Consider the following 10,660-nt stretch of genomic DNA (forward strand, 5'->3'; position numbering starts at 1 on the left):
CCTCAGCTTCACAATAAACAGTGAAGAAAATGATCTAGTGATCAAATTGGTCCATCCCATGCCTTCAAAATAAAAAATGGATATGGGAAGCGAGTTAGAGACTACTGCTATAACACCAACTGTTGGTGATGGCAGTGGGAGACTGAGCTGCAAATTTTCTATCAATATATGTATAATAATAATTATTAGAATTTAGAACGATACCTATCTGGAAGTAAAATCAAGTCTATTAGCATGATTCTTTTAATTGGAGGATAATTGCTTTACAACACTGTGTTAGTTTCTGCCACACATCAACATAAATCAGCCATAGGTATACATATGTCCCCTCCCTGTAGAACCTCCTTCCCACTTCCCACCCTCTAGGTTGTCACAGAGCACCAGGTTTGAGCTCCCTGCATCATACAGCACATTCCCACTGGCTATCTATTTTACATATGGTAATATAAATGTTTCAATGTTACTCTTTCAATTCGTCCCAACCTCTCCTTCCCCCTACTGTGTTCACAAGTCTGTTTTCTATGTCTGCATCTTCATTGCTGCCTGCAAATAGGTTCATCAGTACCATCTTTCTAGATTCCATATATATGCATTAATATATGATATTTGTTTTTCTCTTTGAGTTACTTCACTTTGTATAATAGGCTCTAGGTTCATCTACCTCATTAGAACTGACTCAAATGTGCTCCTTTTAATGGTGGAGTAATAGTCCATTGTATATATGTACCACAATATTTTTATCCATTCCTCTGCCCATGGATATGTAGGTTGCTTCCATGTCTAGCTATTGTAAACAGTGCTGCAGTGAACATTGGGGTACATGTGTCTTTTTCAATTCTGGTTTTCTCAGGGCATATGCCCAGTAGTGGGATTCCTGGGTTGTATGCTAGTTTTATTCCTAGTTTTCTAAGGAATCGCCATACTGTTCTCCACAGTGGCTTTATCAGTTTACATTCCCATCAACAGTGCAAGAGGGTTCCCTTTTCTCTACACCCTCTCCAGCATTTATTGTTTATAGACTTTTTGATGATAGCCATTCTGACCAGTGTGAGGTGATACCTCATTGTAGTTTTGATTTGCATTTCTCTAATAATGAGTGATGCTGAGCATCTTTTCATGTGTTTATTAGCCATCCGTATGTCTTCTTTGGAGAAATGTTTGTTTAGGTCTTCTGCCCACTTTTTGATTGGGTTGTTTGTTTTTCTGGTATTAAGTTGTATGAGCTGCTTGTATATTTTGGAGATTAATCCTTTGTCAGTTGTTTCATTTGCTATTATTTTCTCTCATTCTAAGGGTAAAATCAAGTCTAAAGACTACAGTCTTCAAGCAGGGATACACACAACAAAGGTAATTCATTTCTAGGACAGGAGAGCAGATTAAACATAACATAAAAATTAGGCTTACTGTGTTCCACAGTGTGAAAAGAAATTGCAGACCACAATCAGTCAGTTAATCAAAAAGAGATGATTAGTACTTTATTAAGTTAGCACAGACTGTACTTTTACAAACTGCAGAGCTGCCCTATTAGAGACTGATAGAAAAAATATATAAGCAATTGTTGGTATGATAACAGGATCAAGTTCCACCTTGTATTTCAACACTCCCATTTTTATCCATCCAATTTACAGTAATTGTTATTCTTCCTTATCTAGTCATATACAGAGTGATATGATATTTAAAAGGATCCACTTTCAATGATTTAGACACCATATTATAGGCATTCTCCATTGTAAAATTATTTTTTCCTTAGGTCTTCAAAAGTGTGAACGCTGGCCTGACCTTATGACTAGAAATGCTTAAATACGAATATATTTTTAAAATCACTAACTGCAAATGCCAGATGACTACACTTATACACTGTGTTGTCAGGGAAATATTTTAGAATATTTTGAATAGTCAGCAGCTTATGATTCCAATTGTCTTCATGGGTATAAGGCATTGCCTTTTCATTTCACGCACATTCAAAATTCTTACAAAAGAAGAAAGATGAAAACAAAATACATAGTCTTGCCTCGATAAATTGTGATGTTCAGCAGTTACACAGACACAAGTGTTGAGTTTCAGGTGGGGAGCAAAACAGTAGCCCTTCAGAGAGGGGTGAGCCGTTCATCTTCTGTCACAAAAGCATCGTTAATGTGCCCTCCTTTCATGTCCAGGGGATCACAGGGGATGCCATTTTCAATTGTGATCACGTTTTCACACTTATCTTCAGTGTCTTCCATTTCAGATGGTCCTTTGTTCTTCCTAAATGCACATAAAAAGAATGATTGGGATCTAGATCTAGGAAGAGAAAGCATGGTCTTCTGTTCCAACATGGAGATCAGGAAAGGGAAGAGGAACTTTAGAATGATTGGAAAAATGGGTAACATTGTGTATTTTCAAATAAATTTCAAGGATCACAAAAAGCTGATGAGGTGAAAAGATGGTATCAAGATCAGAAGTCTGCATGGATTACATATATATGAAAGAATATATATGTTTATATAAATGAGTATGTTTGTATACACACATATATTCATATGTACATTCACACACACAAATTGCATGAAGGAATGCAAGGGAAATGTATAATCAGATTGAAATGACATATCAAGAAGCAAAGTCACATTACTTTGTAGAAGGATGTAATCTTTCTAAACTGCAAGTATCATTCCTTACCTCTACTCATTACAAAATAGTTGCATTCATTTGTAAGTTAGGTTTTTGGAACTCAGAACACATTTTACTAATTACATTACAATTCATAGCTATAATCCCAGGTTATTTCAAAAAATTCAATTTAACAGGATAAATTTTTAAGTTACTCATTCTCAGACCCTTTGAAAACCCTGATATCTCAACCCAAGTGGTAACCAGTCCCTTAATATTCCCCTGGGGTGTGGAAAAATATAGCCTTGAATTCAAAGATTCTTCCTGTCTTTTGTGAAAGGCCAAGACATTGAGCCAATTGTGCTTGATATCACAGAGGAAGGTGGAGAAGAGAGACGTGAGTACCTCTAGGAAACCAGAGGGCAGAAGAGTTTCTCTGAGGATTATCATAGGTTGTTGGAGCATCATGGAGGCACGATGTTAGGCATGAGGCTTCCAGACCTGTCAAAGATTCTCTTGTCCTAGAAATCTGTGGAAACTCCAAAGAGGCAGACCTGAGTGGATCACATGGCTGGGATGGTGAACATTGCTGTGGTGACCACTATGAAAGTCCCTTAGAACCTTAGTGAGTCTCCAGTGGGTGAGGAAGTGATGAAGATGCCCCAGTGATGACCAAGGTCTATCAGTCCTACATGAGGGTTCATTTTCAAAGTGCTTTAAAGAACGTGGAGAGGGAGGTGGGAGGGGGGATCGGGATGGGGAATACGTGTAAATCTATGGCTGATTCATATCAATGTATGACAAAACCCACTGAAATGTTGTGAAGTAATTAGCCTCCAACTAATAAAAAAAAAGAAAAGAAAAAAAATGAATAAATTTATAAAAAAAAAATAAAGAACATGGTGGAGAAAGGCAGAGAAAAGACAACGAGACAGCTCTTGTTTACAAAATAAAGACAACTATAAATAATGATGGTGGCTACGCTAAACAACAGATTTTCATTGTAGATCCAACAGCCTTTTATTGGAAGAACATGCCACCCAGGACTTCCATAGCTAGAGAGGAGAAGTCAGTCCCTGCCTTCAAAGTTTCAGAGCACACACTGACTTTCTTGTTAGTGGCTAATTAGCTGGTGACTCAAAGTTGAAGCCAATGCTCATTTAAAATTCTGAAAATTCCAAGGTCCTTAGAACAAAGCCTGGGTAATAGCACATCTTTTTACAACATGGTTCACTGGATAGTTTTAAGCCCACTCTTGAGGCCTACTGCTCAGGAAAAGATTCCTTTCAAAGTATTACTGCCCATTGACAATGCACCTGGTCACCCAAGAGCTCTGATGGAGACATATAACAAGATTAATGTTGTTCTTATGGCTGTTAACACAGCATCCATTCTGCAGCCCATGGACCAAGGAGTAATTTAGACTTTCAAGTCACATTATTTAAGAAATACACTTCATCCGGCTATAGCTGCCATAGTGATTGCTCTGGTGGATCTGGGCATAGTCAGTCAAAATCTTCTGTGAAGGAGTCACCATTCTAGATTCCATTTAGAACATTCATGATTCATGGGAAGAAGTCCAAATATCAACATTCACAAGGGTTTGGAAGAAGTGGATTCCAATCATCAGGGATAACTTGGAGGGGTTCGAGAATTAAGTGGAGGAAGCAGCTGCAGATGTGGTAGATAAAGCAAGAGAACTAGAATTAAAAGTGGAGCCTGAGAATGTGACTGAATTGTTGCAATCCTGTGACAAAACTTTAACAGAATAAGAACTTGCTTCTTATGGATGAGCCAAAAAAAAGTGGTTTCTTGAGATGAAATCTACTCTTGGTGAAATTGCTGTGAAGATGATGAAATGTCAACCAGGGATTTAAAATATTGCATAAACTTTGATAAAGCAGCGACAGGGTTTGAAAGGATTGACTCCAATTTTGAAAGTAGTTCTACTGTGGGTAAAACTGTACCAAACAGCATTGCATGTTACAGACAAATGCTTCATGAAAGGAAGAGTCAATCAATGTGGAAAACTTTGCTGTCTTATTTTCAGAAATTGCCACAGCCACCCAGCCTTCAGCAATTACCACCCTGTTCAGTCAGCAGCCATCGCCATTAAGGCAAGACCCTTCTCTAATAGAATGGTTATTATTCGCTGAAGGGTCAGATGATGGTTAGCATTTTTTATCTCCAAAATATTTTTAAATTAAGGTATGTACAGTGATTTTTTAAGACATAATGCTATTGCACAGTTCATAGTCTACAGTATAATGTAAACATAGCTTTTAAATGCCCTGGGAAACCAAAACCGTCATGTGGCTCCCTTTATTGCAGTCTAATGAAGCCTGCTGCATCTCTGAGGTAAGCCTGTACTTCTTTCGTCATGTCTTTTGCCCATTTTCTGTCTGGATTTATGACAAATAGCTGCTGTGAGGCTCCGAACAGCTACTTTCAGGTGTTTTAGTCACAGGTTGCTTTCTTTTATTTTTAAATCCTCTTCCTGAACCACCTGACAATGCAGGAAGAGCGGAAGTCACTAACACTCAATTTTATTTTTCAGGAAAAAGAATTCATGTTTTTAGCAGAACATCAAATAGGAATGATCCAGAAAGATAAGTTTTATTATACTTAGAGCAATGCACAGGCAGTGAATCAGTTTATTACAGGACATACTGCGAAATGTGACAAAGGGCCGTATTACTGTTAGATAACCTTTGAGCTTCTTATCATGTCCGTCAGCCAGCAAGTTACTGATTCTGCAGTTTGTGAAGGCCACAATGTCAAGACTCTGAACAACTGGATCTAAAGTCACAAAAGAATAATATGTGCATAATTTGCTATGAACACAGCTTTCATTTTGATACATTTCCACAGCAATTTCGCTCAGAATCTTTTTGATGAAGAAATCCTTCTTCTAAAGAAGAGAAACTTGTCCTCATGCATCTACTTCCTTTTTCGTTCTTCCCCATTCCTTTTGATGCCTGGTGGATCATTTTCCCTTTGTGACTCAGAGAGGGCAAGTTTCTTGCCATGATCTACAAGTGTCCTGCCCTCTGCAATTTTTCTTCTAATTCCATAAAAAACTTTTAATTGAAGAAACTGGCAAATGAACATTAGCAGTCATTACTTCTAAGACTACCACTGATTGCATTGCCACCTATTTCAGAATGCTCCATCCATTAAGATTTTTGTAATATGAGTTTCATACTTACATACACAAATTTGAGGGTAAAAACTGAATGTTAAAAAACCTATTTATTATTGTGAAGAAGTATTACTCACTCCAAGCCTGATGATGAGTGATTTAGGGAGAAACCGCATGACCTAGGGCTTTCCTGGTGGCTCAGATGGTAAAGAATCTGCCTGCAATGCGGGAGACCCAGCCAGGTTCAATCCCTGGTTTGGGAAGATCTCCTGCAGGAGGGCATGGCAATCCCTTCCAGTATTCTTGCCTGGAGAATCCCCATGGACAGTGGAGCCTAGCAGTCTACAGTCTATGGGGTCGCAAAGAATTGGACATGACTGAGTGACTAAGCACAGCACAGCATAGGCATTTTTGATGATAATTTATAAACATAAATTTGTCACTAGGGTATCATTCCTACTGAACCATCACTTTTGTTTTTTAAAATACATAAAAAGGGAGGGAAGGGAGTTTTTCTTTTTTATTGAGCCCTTTCTGTTCACTTTAGGACAAGAACTGTGTCTCTTCCAATGTATAATAGGCACTCAAAACATAGGTATTGAATGAGTGTTGGGTACTATGAATGGACATGATGTGTTCGATGGTTCTAGAATGTCAGTTGCCTTTGCTTTTTGGACAATGTGGAAAGTGATAGGACACCCATGTCTACAGGAGGAGGGGCCAAAGAATTCTAGTCCTCTGGTAGGTGATTTCACCTGGCTGGAGGACCTTCTCATCACAGGAAATCATACGCCCACCCAAAGTGGCACTGATTGTTGATTGCTGATGCTTGGAATGGACAATGGAGTATCTTCACCCTGAGGAAGTGAACACACAGCAGCTTGTCCTTACCTAGGTCTCTGGGAATACAACCTGCCAACTTTCATTCCCAGCATTGGGCCTGTAATGGCACATTTTGATCTTTGACAGTAGCATGTACAATGGCAAAATAGTTTCAAGTGATTACAATGAGATCTATGGTGTTGGAATGCTACTTGTATGTTGTTTATGAACTCCACCTATTCGAAATTAATAAACCACCAGTGAAGCCTGGCAAAAATCTATACCACTTCTAACTCTTAAGGTATGAAAATGAGTATTTTCCTCAATCCATTTGAAAAAATAACTCTTCAAGAAATACAAGAAATATCACATGTGTGTATTTCCCTCCTTCCTTCCTCTTTTCCTTCTTTCCCTCTTTTTTCTCTTTCTTCTGGTAAATCTTATTCAAAATCTGCCTTGGGTTACTGTCGGAGTAACTTTGTGTAGAGGATCCATCCATCCATCCATCAAACTGTTTGTTCCATCACCCAGTTACTCTCTAATCATCTATCCATCCACCCACACATCCATCCATCTATTAGTTTATTATCCAGCCAGCCAGTCATTGATCTGCATTCATTGATATATCCATTTATCTGTCTTTCTCACTAGCCAGACACTCATGTCTGTCCATCCAGCTCTAAGCACATTGCTGGAGTGCCTATTTTGTGCTGAACTCAGTTCAACTGTTTTTACAAAATGTCTTTTAATTTGTGTCTGACTAGTTCCTCCTGAGAGATTCAAGTTAAAAAAAATGGTGATGCATATATATGGAATTTAGAAAGATGGTAATGATAACCCTATATGCAAAACAGAAAAAGAGACACAGATGTACAGAACAGACTTTTAGACTCTCTGGGAGAAGGCGAGGGTGGGATGTTTCAAGAGAACAGCATCGAAACATGTATATTACCTATGGTGAAACAGATCACCAGCCCAGGTTGGATGCATGAGACAAGTGCTCGGGCCTGGTGCAATGGGAAGACCCAGAGGGATCGGGTAGAGAGGGAGGTGGGAGGGGGGATCGGGATAGGGAATACATGTAAATCCATGGCTGATTCATGTCAATGTATGACAAAAACCACTACAATACTATAAAGTAATTAGCCTCCAACTAATAAAAATAAATGAAAAAAAAATGGTGATGGAGCTGGGCATGAACACAGAACACAGAAGTTTGTTTTTAAAAAATGTATCTTCTCAGTGCATCACATCAGGAGGCACTTGTCATTTTGTGTCATTGTTGGTGATATTCACCAAATTTCTCCCTTTACAAAATACAAATATCTCTGTATAATTAGTACATTGCTCATAGGAGTGTTACACTGAGACCCTGTGAGTATCCTGTTCTCTAATCAACTTCTACTCAGTGATAGTATCCATTGAGAAGCCTCTTCAGAATCAATTATTATTATTATATGGTGATTTTCTGTTTCTGTTACACTTATCCAGACCACTGAAACTTTCTCCACATCAGCAATAAAGCTGTTTCACTTTCTTATCATTTGTGTATTCACTGAATTAGCACTTTTTATTTCCTTCAAGAACTTTTCCCTCGCATTCACAACTTAGCTAACTGATTGGTGTAAGAGGCCTAGCTTTCAGCCTGTCTCAGCTTTCTATGTGCTTTCCTAAGTTTAATCATTTCTAGGTTTTGTTTTAAAGTGAGATACATGACTCTTTCTTTCACTTGAACACTTAGAAGTCACTGTAGGGTTATTAATTAGCCCGATTTCAATATTCTTGTCTCAGGAAATAGAAAGGCCTGAGGAGAGGGAGACAAATGGGTAAAAGCTGGTTGGTAGAGCAGGCAGAACACACAATATTCACCATTAAGTTTGCCAACTTATATGGGCATGGTCTATGGAGCTCACACCACAGATTCCAACAGTAACATCAAAGATCACTGATCACCATAACAAATAAAAAAATAATGAAAATGACTGACACATTGCAAGAATTACCAAATGTGACACAGAGACAGAGTGAACAAATGCTGTTGGAAAAATGGTGCTGATAGACTTGCTTGATGCGGGCTGCCATAAAACTTCAATCTGTAGAAAACTCCCATGAAACCTCAATTTGTAAAAAACATGCAATAAAGTGAAGCACAAGAAAAGGAGGTCTGCCTGTATTGGGTGGCCCACGTGGCGAGGGGGTGTTGAGGAACAGAGTTTGCTCAAGATAAACCAGTGGCAGCTAAAACCAGAAAGAGTATTTCTGTCTCCCTTCAAACAAGATAAGGTTGAAAAGCCAAGGCCCAAGAACAGCCAGAAAAACAACAAAGGACACACAAATATGATTTCAAAACGGGCCAGAGTTAATGATTGGGGAATTGCAACTGTCATCTAATCAGTGTAGAAGAGCCCTGGGGAAACTGCAGCGTTGCTAGAACAATTTTAGTGGGCGTAGCAGCATAGTGAGACTGGTGGGCTTTGGCACCAAGGACATCTGGTTTAAATACTAGTACTGTTACATTCTAACAATATGTGTGTAGCCAGGTCTCTTTTAATCTGCCATGTGATAGCAGAAACAATAAGAATTAGTGTCTATTACACAGAAGACTGCTTTATATACATCATCTTATCTAATTTCTACTGCAATACTGTGCAGATTTTATTATCATCTGTTTTTGAAAGAAAGAACTGAGACTCAAACATGGAGAGCAACTTGTCTTTCAGAATGGGACAAGACTGCGGAAAGGAGTGGACCTGGAACTCACTTCATCTTCCCAGACTTTGCTCAAAATATATATTTGATTCCTAATGAGTGTGTACATTTAATATCAGCAAAGTAAAATAATTATCACCTCTAATATTTCTCAGTTCATTTACATTTCTATTTTCAAGACAGTTCATTCATTTGATTGAGACTTTATAAGAATGTGAAGTTTCAATATGTGAAAACGTTGGCTGAGCGCCAGCCCCTTGTATGAAAAAATGCATACAAACCCAAATGCACTTTTCTTTACTATTGACCTTATGGGAAGAGAAATAAAACCAGAAGGAAATCAAGTGAATTTACTAGTGACTCTAGTCAACTGTGACCATTAGCTAGGGATCAATGTCCTGAGTCCTTGACCTGGCTTTGTTACAATTACAAGATTATCATCTCCTTATAGGCAAGGGCCACCCATGTTATCTCGGTACATCTCTTCCACAATACATTCTAGAGGTCCTATCCCACAACGCATGGTAAATAAAGGAATGGAATAAGATATTTTTACCTCTCTGGGCTTTGGCATCTGGAGAAATGGATACAGATCATTGTTTAAGGTCCCTTCCTAAGATAACACCATTACAACAGTCCATTTATATAAAAGGTTCATGGATCAATTATACTATATACATACAAGTCTGAAATTGTGCTGTGTCTGTGACTCTCCTTTTATGGCCCAAAATGCCAGGTTGCATAGAATTAGCACTTTGTAACTGCTTTTTGATGGTGATGCTTCTTTACATTGGTATAGCATTCCCCAGTGTCTAAAGCACTTGTGTGTATTCTCTAATTTTGTCTTCCCATCAGCATAACTATTTAAGAAAATACTATCCTCATTTTCTGTATGTGACTGCATCAAGGCACTCGGCTAATAAATAAATGCTAGGGCCTAAGACTGGGACCCAAATCCAAGAGTATCGATCCAGTGGTCTTTCAACTAAAAGACACATCACATCATCAACTTCATCATCATTACCATTATCACCTCATTCCCACCATTAAAGCCGTCACTATCATCACCATCATCCGCCATCCCTGTCACCACCATCATCATCACCATTATCGTAAAGACCAAAGAGCTAAACTATCCACTTCCAGCCTGGGGCTAAACACAGATCTAGCACAGATGTCATGGTCAAGTACATGCAGTTTGTCTTAGTTACCCAACTTCCTAATCGTTCTCTAAAAGAAAAAAATCACTTTTCTAACTCTTTTCCTTCCACAAACCTCTTATTTCACAAACTGCTATTCTCAACTAGATGGTAATAGAGAAAGGAAGCAATCTCCTCAAATTTACTTCCCGAAGAGGCAGCAGTTGTGATGACATGCTGAAACCTGCTGGTTCAGGCT

At 38.5% G+C, this 10,660-nt stretch overlaps 1 protein-coding gene across 2 annotated transcripts in view; it reads right to left on the bottom strand.

Moving 5' to 3' along the window:
• Positions 1-1,445: 1,445 nt before the first annotated feature.
• The window catches only part of LOC122434824 (collectrin-like), an 88,184-nt gene continuing 78,969 nt past the window's right edge, over positions 1,446-10,660 (bottom strand). For both annotated transcript variants that reach the window (XM_043458555.1, XM_043458554.1), the window contains exon 4: positions 1,446-2,244. In XM_043458555.1, coding sequence (XP_043314490.1) covers positions 2,088-2,244 — 157 coding nt within the window. In that variant the 3' untranslated portion in view covers positions 1,446-2,087. The remainder of the gene's footprint in view (positions 2,245-10,660) is intronic.

Source organism: Cervus canadensis, chromosome X (genome assembly GCF_019320065.1).
Source record: "Cervus canadensis isolate Bull #8, Minnesota chromosome X, ASM1932006v1, whole genome shotgun sequence".
NCBI lineage: Eukaryota > Metazoa > Chordata > Mammalia > Artiodactyla > Cervidae > Cervus > Cervus canadensis.